Source organism: Drosophila eugracilis, unplaced genomic scaffold, assembly GCF_018153835.1.
Source record: "Drosophila eugracilis isolate 14026-0451.02 unplaced genomic scaffold, ASM1815383v1 contig_341, whole genome shotgun sequence".
NCBI lineage: Eukaryota > Metazoa > Arthropoda > Insecta > Diptera > Drosophilidae > Drosophila > Drosophila eugracilis.
The window spans coordinates 9,370-31,513 of NW_024573196.1; the positions used below are offsets into that span (position 1 = coordinate 9,370).

The 22,144-nt window shown below is 22.3% G+C and overlaps 2 protein-coding genes across 5 annotated transcripts; one reads left to right on the plus strand and one right to left on the minus strand.

Annotated features, from left to right (window-relative positions):
- Window positions 1-7,600: 7,600 nt before the first annotated feature.
- Window positions 7,601-18,599, plus strand: LOC108108884 (fibulin-1). Of its 2 annotated transcripts, XM_017217105.2 has the most exons (14): window positions 7,601-7,770; window positions 8,127-8,226; window positions 10,302-10,799; window positions 10,860-11,189; window positions 11,903-12,136; window positions 12,199-12,281; window positions 12,336-12,393; window positions 14,038-14,304; window positions 14,680-14,817; window positions 15,708-16,152; window positions 16,213-16,345; window positions 16,736-16,824; window positions 18,128-18,358; window positions 18,415-18,599. In XM_017217105.2, exons 2-14 carry the CDS (start codon window positions 8,160-8,162, stop codon window positions 18,575-18,577), a joined length of 2,736 nt encoding a protein of 911 aa, XP_017072594.2. In that variant the 5' UTR covers window positions 7,601-7,770; window positions 8,127-8,159; the 3' UTR covers window positions 18,578-18,599. The 2 variants fall into 2 exon arrangements, with proteins under 2 accessions (XP_017072594.2, XP_041674532.1); XM_041818598.1 differs by lacking the exon at window positions 7,601-7,770 and having other exon boundaries at window positions 8,043-8,226; window positions 18,131-18,358.
- Window positions 18,600-18,793: 194 nt separating this feature from the next.
- On the minus strand, window positions 18,794-21,654 carry LOC108108898 (adapter molecule Crk). 3 transcript variants are annotated; one of them, XM_017217145.2, is made up of 6 exons: window positions 21,430-21,654; window positions 21,222-21,339; window positions 20,143-20,304; window positions 19,946-20,074; window positions 19,221-19,316; window positions 18,794-19,166 (listed from the first exon to the last, which is right to left on the minus strand). In XM_017217145.2, exons 1-6 carry the CDS (start codon window positions 21,459-21,461, stop codon window positions 18,942-18,944), a joined length of 762 nt encoding a protein of 253 aa, XP_017072634.1. In that variant the 5' UTR covers window positions 21,462-21,654; the 3' UTR covers window positions 18,794-18,941. The 3 variants fall into 3 exon arrangements, with proteins under 3 accessions (XP_017072634.1, XP_017072623.1, XP_017072613.1); XM_017217134.2 differs by having other exon boundaries at window positions 19,946-20,068; window positions 20,143-20,353; window positions 21,217-21,339; XM_017217124.2 differs by having other exon boundaries at window positions 20,143-20,353; window positions 21,217-21,339.
- Window positions 21,655-22,144: the final 490 nt, after the last annotated feature.

Sequence of the window (22,144 nt, forward strand, 5' to 3'; positions counted from 1 at the left end):
TATAAATATAAATATAAATATAAATATAAATATAAATATAAATATAAATATAAATATAAATATAAATATAAATATAAATATAAATATAAATATAAATATAAATATAAATATAAATATAAATATAAATATAAATATAAATATAAATATAAATATAAATATAAATATAAATATAAATATAAATATAAATATAAATATAAATATAAATATAAATATAAATATAAATATAAATATAAATATAAATATAAATATAAATATAAATATAAATATAAATATAAATATAAATATAAATATAAATATAAATATAAATATAAATATAAATATAAATATAAATATAAATATAAATATAAATATAAATATAAATATAAATATAAATATAAATATAAATATAAATATAAATATAAATATAAATATAAATATAAATATAAATATAAATATAAATATAAATATAAATATAAATATAAATATAAATATAAATATAAATATAAATATAAATATAAATATAAATATAAATATAAATATAAATATAAATATAAAATATAAATATAAATATAAATATAAATATAAATATAAATATAAATATAAATATAAATATAAATATAAATATAAATATAAATATAAATATAAATATAAATATAAATATAAATATAAATATAAATATAAATATAAATATAAATATAAATATAAATATAAATATAAATATAAATATAAATATAAATATAAATATAAATATAAATATAAATATAAATATAAATATAAATATAAATATAAATATAAATATAAATATAAATATAAATATAAATATAAATATAAATATAAATATAAATATAAATATAAATATAAATATAAATATAAATATAAATATAAATATAAATATAAATATAAATATAAATATAAATATAAATATAAATATAAATATAAATATAAATAAATATAAATATAAATATAAATATAAATATAAATATAAATATAAATATAAATATAAATATAAATATAAATATAAATATAAATATAAATATAAATATAAATATAAATATAAATATAAATATAAATATAAATATAAATATAAATATAAATATAAATATAAATATAAATATAAATATAAATATAAATATAAATATAAATATAAATATAAATATAAATATAAATATAAATATAAATATAAATATAAATATAAATATAAATATAAATATAAATATAAATATAAATATAAATATAAATATAAAAATATAAATATAAATATAAATATAAATATAAATATAAATATAAATATAAATATAAATATAAATATAAATATAAATATAAATATAAATATAAAATATAAATATAAATATAAATATAAATATAAATATAAATATAAATATAAATATAAATATAAATATAAATATAAATATAAATATAAATATAAATATAAATATAAATATAAATATAAATATAAATATAAATATAAATATAAATATAAATATAAATATAAATATAAATATAAATATAAATATAAATATAAATATAAATATAAATATAAATATAAATATAAATATAAATATAAATATAAATATAAATATAAATATAAATATAAATATAAATATAAATATAAATATAAATATAAATATAAATATAAATATAAATATAAATATAAATATAAATATAAATATAAATATAAATATAAATATAAATATAAATATAAATATAAATATAAATATAAATATAAATATAAATATAAATATAAATATAAATATAAATATAAATATAAATATAAATATAAATATAAATATAAATATAAATATAAATATAAATATAAATATAAATATAAATATAAATATAAATATAAATATAAATATAAATATAAATATAAATATAAATATAAATATAAATATAAATATAAATATAAATATAAATATAAATATAAATATAAATATAAATATAAATATAAATATAAATATAAATATAAATATAAATATAAATATAAATATAAATATAAATATAAATATAAATATAAATATAAATATAAATATAAATATAAATATAAATATAAATATAAATATAAATATAAATATAAATATAAATATAAATATAAATATAAATATAAAATATAAATATAAATATAAATATAAATATAAATATAAATATAAATATAAATATAAATATAAATATAAATATAAATATAAATATAAATATAAATATAAATATAAATATAAATATAAATATAAATATAAATATAAATATAAATATAAATATAAATATAAATATAAATATAAATATAAATATAAATATAAATATAAATATAAATATAAATATAAATATAAATATAAATATAAATATAAATATAAATATAAATATAAATATAAATATAAATATAAATATAAATATAAATATAAATATAAATATAAATATAAATATAAAATATAAATATAAATATAAATATAAATATAAATATAAATATAAATATAAATATAAATATAAATATAAATATAAATATAAATATAAATATAAATATAAATATAAATATAAATATAAATATAAATATAAATATAAATATAAATATAAATATAAATATAAATATAAATATAAATATAAATATAAATATAAATATAAATATAAATATAAATATAAATATAAATATAAATATAAATATAAATATAAATATAAATATAAATATAAATATAAATATAAATATAAATATAAATATAAATATAAATATAAATATAAATATAAATATAAATATAAATATAAATATAAATATAAATATAAATATAAATATAAATATAAATATAAATATAAATATAAATATAAATATAAATATAAATATAAATATAAATATAAATATAAATATAAATATAAATATAAATATAAATATAAATATAAATATAAATATAAATATAAATATAAATATAAATATAAATATAAATATAAATATAAATATAAATATAAATATAAATATAAATATAAATATAAATATAAATATAAATATAAATATAAATATAAATATAAATATAAATATAAATATAAATATAAATATAAATATAAATATAAATATAAATATAAATATAAATATAAATATAAATATAAATATAAATATAAATATAAATATAAATATAAATATAAATATAAATATAAATATAAATATAAATATAAATATAAATATAAATATAAATATAAATATAAATATAAATATAAATATAAATATAAATATAAATATAAATATAAATATAAATATAAATATAAATATAAAAATATAAATATAAATATAAATATAAATATAAATATAAATATAAATATAAATATAAATATAAATATAAATATAAATATAAATATAAATATAAATATAAATATAAATATATAAATATAAATATAAATATAAATATAAATATAAATATAAATATAAATATAAATATAAATATAAATATAAATATATAAATATAAATATAAATATAAATATAAATATAAATATAAATATAAATATAAATATAAATATAAATATAAATATAAATAAATATAAATATAAATATAAATATAAATATAAATATAAATATAAATATAAATATAAATATAAATATAAATATAAATATAAATATAAATATAAATATAAATATAAATATAAATATAAATATAAATATAAATATAAATATAAATATAAATATAAATATAAATATAAATATAAATATAAATATAAATATAAATATAAATATAAATATAAATATAAATATAAATATAAATATAAATATAATATAAATATAAATATAAATATAAATATAAATATAAATATAAATATAAATATAAATATAATATAAATATAAATATAAATATAAATATAAATATAAATATAAATATAAATATAAATATAAATATAAATATAAATATAAATATAAATATAAATATAAATATAAATATAAATATAAATATAAATATAAATATAAATATAAATATAAATATAAATATAAATATAAATATAAATATAAATATAAATATAAATATAAATATAAATATAAATATAAATATAAATATAAATATAAATATAAATATAAATATAAATATAAATATAAATATAAATATAAATATAAATATAAATATAAAATATAAATATAAATATAAATAAATATAAATATAAATATAAATATAAATATAAATATAAATATAAATATAAATATAAATATAAATATAAATATAAATATAAATATAAATATAAATATAAATATAAATATAAATATAAATATAAATATAAATATAAATATAAATATAAATATAAATATAAATATATAAATATAAATATAAATATAAATATAAATATAAATATAAATATAAATATAAATATAAATATAAATATAAATATAAATATAAATATAAATATAAATATAAATATAAATATAAATATAAATATAAATATAAATATAAATATAAATATAAATATAAATATAAATATAAATATAAATATAAATATAAATATAAATATAAATATAAAATATAAATATAAATATAAATATAAATATAAATATAAATATAAATATAAATATAAATATAAATATAAATATAAATATAAATATAAATATAAATATAAATATAAATATAAATATAAATATAAAATATAAATATAAATATAAATATAAATATAAATATAAATATAAATATAAATATAAATATAAATATAAATATAAATATAAATATAAATATAAATATAAATATAAATATAATATAAATATAAATATAAATATAAATATAAATATAAATATAAATATAAATATAAATATAAATATAAATATAAATATAAATATAAATATAAATATAAAAATATAAATATAAATATAAATATAAATATAAATATAAATATAAATATAAATATAAATATAAATATAAATATAAATATAAATATAAATATAAATATAAATATAAATATAAATATAAAATATAAATATAAATATAAATATAAATATAAATATAAATATAAATATAAATATAAATATAAATATAAATATAAATATAAATATAAATATAAATATAAATATAAATATAAATATAAATATAAATATAAATATAAATATAAAATATAAATATAAATATAAATATAAATATAAATATAAATATAAATATAAATATAAATATAAATATAAATATAAATATAAATATAAATATAAATATAAATATAAATATAAATATAAATATAAATATAAATATAAATATAAATATAAATATAAATATAAATATAAATATAAATATAAATATAAATATAAATATAAATATAAATATAAATATAAATATAAATATAAATATAAATATAAATATAAATATAAATATAAATATAAATATAAATATAAATATAAATATAAATATAAATATAAATATAAATATAAATATAAATATAAATATAAATATAAATATAAATATAAATATAAATATAAATATAAATATAAATATAAATATAAATATAAATATAAATATAAATATAAATATAAATATAAATATAAATATAAATATAAATATAAATATAAATATAAATATAAATATAAATATATATAAATATAAATATAAATATAAATATAAATATAAATATAAATATAAATATAAATATAAATATAAATATAAATATAAATATAAATATAAATATAAATATAAATATAAATATAAATATAAATATAAATATAAATATAAATATAAATATAAATATAAATATAAATATAAATATAAATATAAATATAAATATAAATATAAATATAAATATAAATATAAATATAAATATAAATATAAATATAAATATAAATATAAATATAAATATAAATATAAATATAAATATAAATATAAAATAAATAAATATAAATATAAATATAAATATAAATATAAATATAAATATAAATATAAATATAAATATAAATATAAATATAAATATAAATATAAATATAAATATAAATATAAATATAAATATAAATATAAATATAAATATAAATATAAATATAAATATAAATATAAATATAAATATAAATATAAATATAAATATAAATATAAATATAAATATAAATATAAATATAAATATAAATATAAATATAAATATAAATATAAATATAAATATAAATATAAATATAAATATAAATATAAATATAAATATAAATATAAATATAAATATAAATATAAATATAAATATAAATATAAATATAAATATAAATATAAATATAAATATAAATATAAATATAAATATAAATATAAATATAAATATAAATATAAATATAAATATAAATATAAATAAAAAAATATAAATATAAAATATAAATATAAATATAAATATAAATATAAATATAAATATAAATATAAATATAAAATATAAATATAAATAAAAATATAAATATAAATATAAATATAAATATAAATATAAATATAAATATAAATATAAATATAAATATAAATATAAATATAAATATAAATATAAATATAAATATAAATATAAATATAAATATAAATATAAATATAAATATAAATATAAATATAAATATAAATATAAATATAAATATAAATATAAATATAATATAAATATAAATATAAATATAAATATAAATATAAATATAAATATAAATATAAATATAAATATAAATATAAATATAAATATAAATATAAATATAAATATAAATATAAATATAAATATAAATATAAATATAAATATAAATATAAATATAAATATAAATATAAATATAAATATAACGCTGAGAACGCTCAGGAACTATATAAGAAACATAGGTGGAATTAATATAACAGATTCTTGAGATTCATACGCAGCGCTAGTTTATTAGCGTCTCCAAGCCAAAGCGATAATGCACTAACAATTACTCGATTTCTTCCTTCCGCCTCATTCGGTCGCCAAACGCAATTTATTTTGTTTTCTTCCTGGAAAATCTTTGAACTCTTGCACTGGAATTCTGCTTACAATTTAGAACATATTTTGCATTTGGCGGGTCAGTAAAATGAGTGATGATTTTTATTTTTCTATGTACAGCGACGCCTACAAAACACGGAGAACCAAAATCGCTGGGATCTCAAAATGTATAAAACCTATAAGGTTAGAATCAAATAAACATATACAAGCCTATTATCTGGCTATGCCTAACTCCCACCAACCACGAAAAAGTGCCGTATTCTCTAAGAACGCTGAGATATAAGTGACAGAATGATGGGATCAATGATGCCACCAAAGCGTAACAAATTTTTAGCATCTGCCCATTGCGACTTTCATCTTAAAATGTATGTTTTATTTGACCTTGTAAAAAACTTTCTTGTCAATACCCATCGATTTACCAATAAATAATCAAATATTTCACAATTTATTAAAAAATCTGCATAGGTTATAGAGCTTTATATAGGCAGTGACGTCACAACCAGTTATGCAACAGATGTTTCCAAAAAAGATGGTGCAAAAGGTTAACTTGGTTAGCAAAGGTCAATTTCTTTCAGAGCATCTTAAAAATAAGCTTTTCGATGCGATTTCAAAAACTTTTTTTAAAAACAAATTACAGAAATTTATAAAAAAAATACCGTTTTTCTCAAGAGGAAAGAATAATCGAAAAACGCAAGTGTGCAAACAGTTTCTTAACAGTGTCAAACTTGTGTAAACTTAAGATTTTATTTCTAACCCCATCCCATTGCAATGTTATGTTTATGTTTTTGCTAACTAACTAAGCACATTATATATGATAGCTACGTATTTAGAAAAAATGTACATTGAATATTAAGTGTTATTTTTTAAACGCAAAGTAAAAAATTTAGTTAAATTCCTTTGTGTAAACAGTTTCTTAATATACTGTAAGTAATCTAAACTATAAGAAAATAGTCTTTTTGATACATTCATATGCATGTATGAATGCATGTGTGACTTGCCTAGGGACCAACACTCTCCTTCCTTCTGAAACACTCTGTTCTAAAAATAAATAAAGACATACATAAATATCTATGTATTTGCTTTCATTTGAATGCAGATACATATGCACATAACATATAACATATGTATATATTTATGTACATATTAAGATGTATGTATGTATGTATATGTAGGTCTAAATAGCAGATAATTCCAATGAGCGTATTCACACAAACATTCTTTAGTTTTTCACCCATTGTCAGGTCTGATAATTTTTAGCTCTCTATTTGTTATTTTAAAGCTTGTTGTGAGCAATTTTCTTGTTTAAACCGCTATGTTGTATACATTATGTGGGTTTATCTGCTTATTGATGATTGGAAGTCATGTCTCATTAGCAAATGGTAAGTAAAATGTTTTTTTTTTATTCTTGCCTACATATGTATGTACATACATATGATATACATATGTACGATATACATATGTACATATGTTGTGGGCTAATAAGCCTGCTTGTCGTTTATGTATGTATGTATGTTGATAAGATGGCCAATTTGGGTCTACAACATAAAAGCAGCATCTAAGAGTGCATTTACTTATGCACTTCTCTAAGTAAAGTACATACATACATATGTACATATATAAGCAGAAAAGACCCAGCAGTTTACAGTTTATCAATTTTTATAAAGGAATCTTCGCTAAATTGGTTTTGATTTACATAATGTATTCAATACTTGCCTGCCCTTCACCCTTTCATTGACCATTTTATTAATTAATATGCAATGAGGAGAAGCACATACAAATAGAAACATATTAAAGCCATACAAACCAAAGTTATGCATATCTACATATTTGTATATACATATGTACTTACTTACATACATATGTACAATGTATGTATAAATTTTATTTTCGGTAATTGCTTTTTTGAAAATAAAGGGAAGTTTAAAATTATATTATGATACTGTTTACTTATGGTTTTAATTTTAGCCACAATTTTCAACTCCGCAAGTATTCTTTAAAGATGCATGAGCCCATTTGAAGCTGAAAATCAATTTTGCTCATTTCGATTTTTGCTATAGAATGAGATAGGAAAGTTCGCAAACCTTTATTTTACTGCCACCTCCATTGATTGATATAGATTTTCATAGCTTTCCGGGCGACATAAAACATACAAATCATTTCCGAGAAACTGGAAATCATTTCAACAATTACTTCAACAGATTTGCAATTAGTTGCAAAACATTTAAAAAAATTTTATTTATCTTAATTTTTAGGCAACTAAATGATAGGAAAACAATATAAAATATATTATATATGGGAAAGCATTGCTAACGGTAAATCGAAAATCAAGAGATTGTACACAGTTTCTAACTTGTGTAAACTTTAGTTTTGTAAGTGCCGCGACAATGGGATACCCTTTACATTTGTATTAAATTGTAAAATATTAATTTCCCATCAGGCATTGACGAGGCATACTTGAATATTTAAGTTTTGCGGCCTTTTAGGCCTTATATGGGTAGTGAAATATGCATATTTCACTACCCATATAAGGCCTAAAAGGCCGCAAAACTTAAATATTCAAGTTTTTAAGAAAAAAGTGGGCGTGGACAACTGCTGAAACAACTTGAACTGCAGTATCATCTTAAGCATACATATCGAACAAACGCTGCGCAAAAATATCTTAGATTTCAGAGTCCCAATTTTAATTCCAACATACGAAAACAGGTAGATATGCACGACGAGTGATTCTTATCAAAAAGCAAATGCCATAGAACCACATACTCGTAATTACTTACTCACACATACACTCACATGACATAAAAAGTGTGAAAATGAAACCTAAATAGGACGCTTTTCACCCCAAAGCTGTCTTGATTCCTGATAACAAATATAATAGATATTTTATGCCTTCTTTTGGAAACTCCATTACATATCAACGGTAAGGTCTTTCAGTCTGTATATAACTATATAGTGGCAAGGAATTTTAGTCCATATTATTAAAATGTTTGTCTTCGTTTGATTTTGTATAACATTTTGTTGTCAAAAACAAAAGATTTTTCAAATCGGAACATTATTTCGGTATTTATATAAAAATAAAGGTAAAAGCATCATATGAAAAAGGCTTCCTTTCGACTAGCAATATAAATGCTTTAAAATATTGTAAAAAAATATCGGGTATGTTATAGTCGCGGCACTAAACTGTCTTCTTGTTATAAATATAATAATAATGATGGTTGCATTCTTTCAAAAACTACTGGTCTTTGTCTGGATAAAGGTAGATACTATGTACACATATAGACATAATTACATGGTTGTATATTAACAAATACACTCGAAATGTTTTAATAAATACTTGCAATGTAAAAGTTCTTATAAAATAATTCCGTTATTATTGTCCGAGACCCAATTCGCTCTCCCTATAAACAAACTTAATAAACATATTTATATATTTAAAAATATAAATTGCAATTTTTAGGTAGCATATCGGATTATATAAGAAAATGCTGTATAGGTGGGCTTCGACATGCACGAGCCTCAGCGTCTTGCAAAAATGTCGATATATCTTTATCAATAATCCCACAACTCTGGCTTGGGCTTTGTCATTCTACACTTGACGTATGCTGTTCTCGAGAACTCGACCATCAAAATTGTGAATTAGGTCGACTCGCTGCTTTGGAAGGTACTCGCTGTGACAGCGAAGGAACTCTTACTTTTAATTCTTATTCAACATGTTGCCGTGCTTGTCAAATTGGATTGGCAGTTAAAGCAAGTAAAGTCAATTGTGAGGATCCATTATTTTCATTTCTTTCTTCAATTGATTCATATCGATTTTGTTGCTATGGGGCGAAAGATTTTAATGGCACAAAATCTAATATTGATCAAATCAGTAATGACAATTCTATCATTGAAGAAGGCGAAAGCCGATTGGATTCAAAAGAAGATATGAACGGTACTATTATTCTAACCGGTGACGGTAAGTTATTTATATACGTTAATCGAAACCCTAAATATATTCGTGTACATTTCCCCTTAGATGACATTTGTGGAAAAATTGGTAACCTTTGCGCCCACATATGCGAAAACACTTATGACGCATATCAATGTAAGTGTCATCCCGGATTTTTGTTAGATAACAACAACGTAACATGCTCTCCAGAAAAAAGTGAAATATGTCCTAGTGGCTACCACTTGGATAAAATAGAAAAAAAATGCATTGACATTGATGAATGCAGGGAAGATATTCACGAATGCAAATTTTCTCAATACTGCCATAATACTAATGGCGGATACCACTGCTTAGACGTGAAAACAAAGAATTGTTCCCCAGGATTTCACTATATTAGTGAACTTGATGAATGTAAAGGTAACATACTATATATATTTTAAGGAAACAATTTAAAAGAGGTAATGTTTTATATTTATATGGGGAAACAGAACTGAGGTTTAATTTGTAAATCCCTTATACATAGAGTAATGTGGTATACCATATCCCTCAAAATCAGTAGATCGTATCTCCTTATAGCAAATTTATATTTGTGGACAAGACTAAAAGTTGCATCCACATTTTTATAACTAGGTATTTCGGAAATGTGCAATTGAACAGCAAGGAGCACAGCTCCTTTTCTTCAACAGAGCATTTATGGTATCACTTGCTTGCTACAACGGATTTGTTTTGCCTAGAATAGTGAGATGGATACAATGGTACAATGAGAAAATGATTTTTTTACTCGTAGTCCATTCTCCAGATTGCACAATCTTATTAAATTTCTAACAGTTACGTCTCTTCGTAAATTTGATTTAGTTTTCCCTAACTCCCATAAACGGGTTAAATCAACTTTGATTTTGAATTATTTGACTCTGCTTCCGCAGATACTCAAATCTATCCGTTTTGGCTTAGCTTAGATAATTCACCTTTGCTATTCATGCTAATTTTTCGCTGTCTGAGCATCGCATATTTTATCTTACTCAGGTATTAAGATTTCATGCTCTATCAACTGTAACTGTTTTTAATTATGGAAATATGAAAATCTTACTTATGAAATATCTTACTTTAAAATAAACATATTTCTCTCCTAGATGATTACGATTGCAAAAAAGATGGTTCTAAATGTACTACGATCAAAGAGCTGTCATGTGATAGTGGATTTAGTTTAGAAAACGGCCACTGTACCGATATAGACGAGTGCTTCCTTAGCACATTTAACAACTGCAGTAGTAATAATAATCAGGAATGCGTCAACACTGTGGGAAGCTATTCATGCCGCTGTCAGGCTGGATTCAATTTTGATGCAACCCTAAATAAGTGCGTTGGTATGTTAAATTTATCTTTAGTTTTTATGCTTCCAATATATAATATGTATTGTTTCCCATAGATATAAATGAATGTTCAATAAACAACCACAACTGCCTTCCAACTCAGAGATGTGATAACACTATCGGATCATATATATGCACGGTATGTTTTAACATCATAAAAAGATGCTTCTTTTACATAGCTTATTCTAAACAGCGTCTTCAAAGCTGCGGCACAGGCTATACCTTAAATGCAGAAACTGGCAATTGTGATGGTGAGAACTTAATAAAACTACTAAAAGATATTTTCTATAAGAAGTAAACGAATAAACATTTGATGAATGATTGTATAGTGTATTGTATTATTGAAAAGTATATAATAGGTAGAAGAAAACGTTTCTGACTCTATAAAGTATATATATTCTTCTTCAGAAATAATAGTCGCGGCCCATCTATCCGTATAAAATCTGATATTAAGTTCAATTGTGTGTCCGTATGTCGGGAACTATAAGATTTATAAGAGCTTTATGATTATCCGTCTACTCGTGTCGCCGTTTCTTCGCACAAACATAATATTATTGGGCAAAAAAAACAAGAAGAATCGCTATAGTCGAATGCCGCGACTATAAGATACCCGTTACTGTTTTACACAATTTTAAAATATTCATTTTGCCACGCCACATATTGTCGGAGAAAGCTTGTTGGGTAACTGATAGTAACGTCACTGCCCATGTAAGGCCTTATAACCTAAATTTCTTCATAAATAGCAAAATAATGTTCCGATTTGAAAAAAGCTCAAACGAAAACATATAATATATTATTATGTACGACATAGTTTTCCGCGGTTCTTGGGCGTTAGAGTGGGTGTGGCCGGATAAAAACTAAAGGCAAGTTGCAGGGGCATCTGTTAAATACGCATTCTTAAACACACCTTTCTAGCTCTTATAGTTTCCGAGATTTTCGCAATTTTGATTTTTCGGGTTTTGAAGGCGTTACAGTGGGCGTGGCTTGATCGAAAAAAAAACAATTCGCATTGGGGATATTCGCTACGACCTGCATTATAATGCGCTCATAAAACTGTTATTTTTTTTTATTCTGCCTTCTCAAATTTCTACAAAAAAAATTAAATGTGCAAGCTAAAAAGTAGAAAACTACTGCATTATTATGCGCTCATAAAACTGTTATTATATATTTATTCCGCATCATAAAAACCTACATGCTTAATCCGACCTTTCTATCACTTATAGTTACTGAGATATCAGATTTTCTACAAAATGCGAAAACCGTCTTGTGAGCTTGGTAGGCGTAAGACTCTACGAGTTACGGGTATAAAAAGAACTGTTATTAAAATATTCAAATCTAATGCTTTCGGCTTTTAGTTTCCAAGAGACAAAATAATAAAAAGAAACGTTTTCCAAAAAATTTTTATTTTTGTTAAAAAAAATCCCTTTCTTGCATGACTAATGATACTGAAAATACGAACGAAGATCTGATATGTTCAATTAAAAGCAGAACCGGATACGTGAATAATGATGATATATTATCACACCCCAGAAAGACGAGCCGCTGGTTCGGAATAATGTACTTGTTAATAGAGCATTAAATTATTCATATCCACTGCTTTCGGATTTTAGTTTCAAAGTAAGAAAATAATAAAGGAAGATGAAGATGAGAAATAATTTTCTTTAATTTGAGATGTGTTCAGTTAAAAGCAGAATCGGACCATGAATTAATGAAACGCTTAATTCTTTAATTCTTTAACGAATCTGATATATTGTTTTACTCTACGAGTAACGGGTATAATAACAGGTAACAGCTATCTCATAGTCTCAACAATCGACTATAGCATTTCTTCTTGTTTTCAATCTATCATAATTCCATTGAACTTAATTTTATATTTAAATGAATTTTCATTTAAGATGATGATGAATGCAAGCTCAATACGCATAACTGTCCTTCTAACTATGATTGCCACAATACAAAGGGATCGTTTCGATGTTATAGAAAATTCTCCACAAGCTCAACCACTACCACGACGTCAACAACAGTTTCCCCATCAGCCTCAGAACATGGCCAATACCCATATTCAACAGCTGCACACCATAATCTTAAATTTGGCAATTTCACAAGATCCCAAATGAACTGTTCCTCTGGGTTTCATAGAAATAATCTTGGTGCATGTGTTGGTAACTAGAAAAACATTATATTTTGTATTTTTTATTATTTACCTTAACTAAAAGATTTTAATTTTAAAGGATAAAATCTAAATCTAACCCTTGGATATGATAAGGTCTCCGGCATTACTGAATCTTTATAATATACCAATATGAAAATTTAATATTTGTTAAAGAACTTACAACTTTATTTAGAAGTCGACAGAACGTATTTTAAATTATATTATGTAACAAACGGTTCTTGCCGTTGGTTTTATTAGTATTTACACCAACTACGTCGATTTGGTTCTTACAAGAGCTACAGAAATTAACGAATAAATATCTTTTATTGCTAAATAGATAAGATAGTAAGTGCTTTGAATAACTGAAATAATTTATTTTTCTTAGATACAAATGAATGTGTGGAAAACAATCCTTGTGGTAACCATCAACGCTGCATCAACACGAATGGGTATTTTCGATGCGAGGGCCTTCTTCTCTGCTCTCCCGGATACAAATCAACGGCAGACGGAAAATCATGCACAGGTAGTAAAAAATTAAAATAATCACTATACTTTCAAAAATTGAAAAGCTTTAACAAAATCGCACTTATTGTTTGGTCCCAAGAACGTTTGGAAGTGCGGTGCCTTTAAAAAGTCATTCTTTTGGCACGGTCATTTATGAGGGTTTAGTCTTAATTGTCAAACCTATTTTTTTGTCCAGGACATCAAGATCGCTTTTTCTATTCCTATTATATTTATCTGTCGACAAATCTATTGATTCTATTTATCATTTTCAGACAACAACTAAATTTGTATTTAAAAACAGTATTTTACGCTGTTCATTTAAATTGAGCAAAACTTATTTATTTAATACTGCTATCTTTATTTTCTGTCTCTTATTTATTGTTATGGATAAAAAACTATAATTTAACCCATCTGATTTTAATAATCTGATTCTTTTAAAATCGGCACAAATTTATACGGCTTGGCAATTTAAACTTTAAATAAATAAAAAATATAAATTTGGATATAATTAAAAACCGGGTACTTAGACAGAGTGTTAAAAAATGTTAATTTCATATTCTCTGCCATTTAACTTACAAAAAATTAAAATTATATTTTCTCCCATTACAAAAATTGAACATCATCTACAGGAGATTATCCTATTTACCCGAATTTTTAGAAGTATTTGATTTCTTTGCCAAAACCGGTACATATCGCAAAATCATTACTACCCTGCTATTAAATTAAATTCAAATAATAATAAATAAAAAGTTCGCTTAAAACACGAACAAGTGGATATCCTACTAAAAAGTGAAATATTTATATTACTTATATTTAAAAAAAGGCAGTTCTCTTAAAATGTTTTTTCAATTATTTTATTTAATTTTTTTTTGGCTTTTACAAATTTAACATAATGTTTTTAATTAACAGACATTGATGAGTGCGATTCAGGTGATCACAATTGTGGCGAAGGACAAATATGCCGAAATCGAAACGGTGGGTATGTATGCACCTGTCCGACAGGTCACGAGTTTAAGCGCCTCAGCACTGGTGTTAATGTATGTGCTGATACAAACGAGTGCACTACAGATCAACGGGTATGTCCATCCAATGCAAACTGCTTTAACACGATAGGATCTTACTATTGTGAGTGCAAAGCTGGCTTTCAAAAGAAAACAGGCAATAATAATTATACACAATGCTTTGACATCGATGAGTGCCAAGAGGTTTCGGGTCTTTGCCAACAAAAGTGTATAAACTTTTGGGGAGGATATCGATGTACATGTAACTCCGGATACCAACTAGGACAGGACAACCGCACATGCGATGATATAAATGAATGTGAAGTGCATAAGGATTACAAGCTATGCATGGGGTAGAAACAAAACGACTTATTTTTATAAAGCATTTGATAATTACTGTGTTCAAATTTAAGATTCTGCATCAATACTCCCGGATCCTATCAATGCTCCTGTCCACGTGGGTATATGTTATCACCAGACAAGAACTCCTGTCGCGATATCAATGAATGTGAAACTGATTCTATAAATCAGGTTTGCACAGGCCAGGTATGTATTTCATTCGCCAAAATAATACAATACAATACAATTTTTTCAAACCATTCAGTTTGAAAATTTTGTCAGGTTATATAAAAGTAAAATAATAATTCGCAAAGATTACAGCAACGTTAGATTTTGAAATAATTTTATTTTCTTCTGTTGCTTGAATTATAAATAATAAAATAAAAAATTAAAATATAATCCAAAAGAGCTCATTTATCATAAACATACTGCACACGCTTGCTCTTAAAAGAGAATTTGACTAAAAAAATAGTAAAGTGCACTACGTTCAAAAATGCACTTACCTGCGAATGCATGAGCGGAAAGAAAATAAGGACAAGATTCCCTTTCTTGTGCTGTAATTTGAATTAAGAATTTTATTTTTATTTGTATGTCTAGAATGACATTTGCACCAACACTCGAGGAAGCTACAAATGTACAACCGTTGATTGCCCATATGGATACACTATTGATCCAGACCAAAAAAAGTAAGTTTAAAAGTAAATCTGTATGTTGTAATAAATATTTACCAATTCCAATTACCAAATTACCAAAAAAAATCATTGGTTAAATGATTGTCTATAAGTAAGCTACCTTATCAACCAGCTCCAAAAAACATTATTGAAGATACGCTTCTTTTTCTTATGCAATAATTTGTCTCTATAATAAAGGCTCTTAGTTCGATAGCTGATTGGCAAAGCTAACACATTGACGCCAATTTTACTGGCATCTTAACCATACGATGTATGCTTCTTAACTGATATTGACGTCTTTTTTACCCGTTACTCGTAGAGTAAAAGGGTATACTAGATTCGTTGAAAAGTATGTAACAGATAGAAGGAAGCGTTTGCGACCCTATAAAGTATATATATTCTTGATCAGGATCAATAGCGAAGTCGATTGAGCCATGTCCGTCTGTCCGTTCATCCGTATGAACGCTGAGATCTCAGGAACTATAGCAGATACAAAGATGAGATTAAGCATGAAGATTCTTGAGGTCCCGGGACAGCGCAAGTTTATTACAGCATCCTGCCACGCCCACTATAACGCCCACAAATCGCAAAAAACTAAAATTGCTGAAATCTCAGTAACTATTGGAGCTAGAAAATTGAAATTCAGAAAGTATAATCTTTAGATGCCAGCGCATCTTATAGTGGTACTACTATCCGTCCACACCCACCCATACGCTCACAAGGCTCAAAAGACGGTTTTCGGATTTTCTAGGAAAGCTGATATCTCAGTAACTATAAGAGATAGAAAGTTCGGATTAAGCATGTAGGTTTTTATGATGCTCCCAATGCGAATTGTTTTTTTCCGATCAAGCCACGCCCTCTCTAACGCCCATTAAACACGAAAAACCAAAAATGCAAACCTCTGACAATAGCGTTTCCTCTTGTTTTGATATCCATCAATTAAACAAAAACTATCAAATATGTTCGGTATTTCGTAATTTGTTCGCAAGATTGGGACATTGGCTCATGGAACGAAAAAAAAATTGATTTTCAGAATCGTTTTTCTTCGATCTTTTAGACTAAAACTCCCAAAGCCCACTGGCTTCACTTAATTTTATTTTTTTTTAATTCTGACTCATTTGCAATAGTCCAATACGCGTTTAAAAATGGTGAATCACCAGGCTTTAAAATATCCTATTTTGAATTGAAATGTTATCGAAATGTTTAATTTCACATTAGGTATATAAGAGATAAAATCTCTTCGCAAACGAGCACTTTGAAACTTTAGCCACTCACTATTTAGAATTTTCATATACATTTATAATTTTTGTTCTTGCAGCAGGTGTCGACAAAATACTAATTTTTGTGAAGGGGATGATTGTTATTCAAAACCGTCAGCTTACACGTATAACTTTATAACATTTGTTTCCAAACTAATAATACCACCGGATGGTCGAGCCATTTTTACATTGAGGGGTCCACTTTGGTATGATAATATTGACTTCGATCTAAGGATTGTTCACATACAAGCAAATAGCAATATACAGTCGGCAACAGACAAGAATTTTGAGTAAGTTATTAATTTTCATTTAGTCTATAAAAAAAAATTAATTGTATAATTCTCAGCACTTTAAAAAGCAACAACCAAGTTAATGTGATATTGAGAAAATCTTTGGAGGGGCCACAGGACATTGAATTGGAATTAACTATGACGGTGTTTACAAATGGAATGCCTAGAGGAAAAAGTGTGGCAAAATTATTCCTTTTTGTTTCTCAATATAACTTTTGAAATAAATGCACATATCAGAAAATATTTTTTGTTACCCATTACTCGTAGAACATAAGAGTAATAGCCGAATTAGCCAAGTCCATCTGTCTGTTTGTATGTATGAACGCTGACTGAAATTTCGGAAACCCTATATATGGCCGCTTAGGTCTCGGAACTTATAAGAGATAAAAGATGGCACCAGTTAATTATTTTAAAATTAAAGACTTATTAAAAAAATTGACAACGGGAAAGTATCTCGTCCTTTTACCCGTTTATTTTCAACTTTATTTCAGTTATTGAATTTTAAATTTCCTAAATCAATTAACAATTGGTTGCACAACTTAAAGAATAATAATGAATATGGTCTTGTTGCTGTCATCGCCATTTACCGAATTTCTGTGGAGGTTTTAAATAAATCACAATCATCAACAAATTCAACATGCGTGAATGGAAAATGGCCCATTCTTCCATTTAGTTCCCCCTCCCATTGTCCATTAATATTTGTTTTGGTGACTTTGATAATATCACCAATTTCCAATTTCAATGCAGTCTTATCGTAGGCGTTTGGGACCCTAGACTGTTTTACGCGGGCGTATGCTGGCAATTTTCGCTGTATACATAAAAAATAATTATTTATATGGAAACATTTATTTTTAACACTTACATTTAAATCTGTTCTTTTTAGTGAGTTTCCCAGCAGATTGCTAGATCCTGTATTGGTGAGTTCATTTATATTATCTTCATCTATTGAATCATCATACTATAAACATATTGGAAATAGTTAATATTTCGGTTTACATTTACAGAAACAATTTATTTTTAACCAATCTACAATATCCCCTTTATTTACTTCATACGAAAAATTAAAAGTTAATTACAAAGGATTTTGAAACCAGAAAACTAAAAAGATTATTATGAAAAATTATTTGTTTTAAATTGTTAGTCTTAACAAAGAGTCGAAAATTTTTTTAATCTTTTATATGGCTTAAAAATGATTAAATATGTACATTTACAATTATGTGAAAATTACAACACGAAGATAATGAGACCAAGATAAGGTTTTCCATTAAAAAATCGCTAATATTAAGTACGCTCTGCATAAATAAAAACGTTCTTATTATATTATGATAGTGTGGTTTTAAAGGTTAATAAAAATATATATAGTATGAAATTAAAACCGACCATTCTTTCCGATATTTTATCAAATACCTAGCACATATTGGTATATATTGGATATGGCATAAAAAGTTTAATATTATTGTAGCTATATGTATATATTTGGCTTAAAAAAGGACAAATTTACAATAAAAAAACATTCTAGATAACGTAAAAATAAATGTGCAAATAATTCATACATCAGTGACGCCGCCTCAAAAATATTCTACGCACCGAATGTATATAAGGAACAGGTATTTGCCCAATTTTCCCAGATGAATTACGGGCAGTCCACCATTGATCTTCGTCTTTTCGAACCACTGTTAGAATTTCACCTCTATGGAATGGCAAATCATCCTGATCCTTTAAAAAATAGAATAAATTAAAGAACAAGTAAAGTATTAAAATATAACAATTGAATATGTGCTCACGCTGCCAACAAAGTCGAACTTTCCTATTACTTTTTCTACCCTTTTACTTTTACACGCAGGCCGTTTAAGAGGGGTTGTATCCAAGTAATGAAGTGTGTAAAAGGTCAATAGTTTCGGTAGATTATCGAATGACTGATCCCCAATGCGGTACACAATGTGATCCTGTTGTTGAACTTTGTTAATGATGTAGTTGCTAACTTTTGTATCTTCTCTAAAATCAAAAAAAATCTTTAAATATAAGTCTTTGTTATAATACATTTATACTTGAATTTGCCAGTTTACCTCATCGTACAAAAAAAAAATAACCTTCCAGTTAATAGAAGTCAGAAAGAGCTATATATATGTTATATATTATTAATTATTATATAAAGTAGAAAATAGATATACAGTGAATCGCAGATTATTTCGTCCAGCTACAAAAAAAGTTTGAATCGTTATTCCTGCTAAACTAAAAAAGATATCAAAAACGCAGTTTTTTAACAGGGAACAGGTTTAAACTAAAACGATTTTCATAATCATAAAAACAAAAAACTTATGTAATAAAAACAAAAAATTCAGACTTTTTCGTGCCACAGCTTTTTTCGTGCATCAGATTCTACTTAACTGCTGAACGAAATAAGCTGCGACATGAAAAAGGCTGAATTTTTTGTTTTTATTACATAAGTTTTTTGTTTTTAATATTATGAAAATCGTTTTAGTTTATAAGCATGTTAATATTCATATATTTTTTAGTTTAGCAGGAATAACGACTTTTTCGTAGCTGCACGAAATAAGCTGCGATCCTCTGTAAGTCGAAGTAGCAGTTTCTAACCTATACGTATGGTGGGTTTAAAAAAAGGTATTTCTGAGATACTTCCGTAAAAAAATATATATATATGCAGTAGTAATATTCAATCACTTTATCGGCGTTTATTTTACATTTTTATACTGTAAACAAAGATATTCTGACAATTGCATGTACATTTAATAACTTGAATGTCTTACCTTTCATTTTTTATTTATTTATTTTAATATATACTGCACACAAAGATAATCTGACAATTACATGTACATTTAATAACTGTAACGTCTTACCTTACACAAAGGACATAATCCCCGGCTATTGAGTTACTGTCACGGACTAGAAATACGCCTCGTTCCCGCTCGTTCATTAAAACTTCTGTAGCATCCTGCCGGGTCATGGGTCCAAAATACCAGCTATATAGAACAATCAAGAATATTTTTGTACCCACTTGCTACTAGTTTTAATAAAAAGTTATTTAGTTTACTTAATTTATTCAACTTTACCTGTTTCTATCAGAAACATCAAACGAATCCATTTCCGTGTTTAGTATAGCTTACTTATCATTAAGTTATACACAGAATCAGAATGAATCCAATTCCTGATATAGCTGATTTCTTAATATTAACCACTAGTCTTCACTATACGCATATTAAATTTATATCTGTAAAAGAACTTGCAAAATGGTTATTATTTGCCTCTTCTACATATGTGTATCCACTCTAGAGGTGCCAGAAACATAGAGTTTTTATCGATGATTCGATAATGTGCTCATAATCATATTCACTATATATGCTTAAAATGCAATACTTTCACGTAACACCGTATTGATAGGCTTTAAGTCGTTCTTATTTCATCCGTTTTCTAATAATAAGATATCACAATAACTCGTGCTGTTGCAAATCTATTTTAATTGTTAGGCTGATACCTTAGGCACTAATTTGAAAATAAAATGTAGAGGGATGTTTTCCATCATTAGATTTGACATTAGGTGAACCTAACCCCCTCAACATTAGATGATCCCAATAACATCATTTGGTGGCACAGGGATTTAAAATTTACTTGAAATATTTTCACAGTTTCGTAATGATTAGTAAAACTTGGAATCAGGTCGCATAATCCTTTCATAGTAGTTATTTTGTTTAATTGATATTGGATAAAGTATATCAAAGTGTTAGGAAATGCAGTGAATGTTCCGCAATTATAATTATATTATGAACT

Excerpts from the sequence above, each read along its gene's own strand:
- LOC108108884 (XM_017217105.2), top strand. The coding sequence starts at position 8,160 with ATGTTGTATACATTATGTGGGTTTATCTGCTTATTGATGATTGGAAGT. Across the intron at positions 8,227-10,301 it reads TCATGTCTCATTAGCAAATG|GTAGCATATCGGATTATATA; the intron begins GTAAGTAAAATG and ends TGCAATTTTTAG. Across the intron at positions 18,359-18,414 it reads GCAACAGACAAGAATTTTGA|CACTTTAAAAAGCAACAACC; the intron begins GTAAGTTATTAA and ends TATAATTCTCAG.
- LOC108108898 (XM_017217124.2), bottom strand. The coding sequence starts at position 21,461 with ATGGATTCGTTTGATGTTTCTGATAGAAACAG. Across the intron at positions 20,354-21,216 it reads GATTATGTCCTTTGTGTAAG|AGAAGATACAAAAGTTAGCA; the intron begins GTAAGACGTTAC and ends TTTTGATTTTAG. Across the intron at positions 19,317-19,945 it reads CTGTTCCTTATATACATTCG|TATGATGATTCAATAGATGA; the intron begins GTGCGTAGAATA and ends ATATGTTTATAG.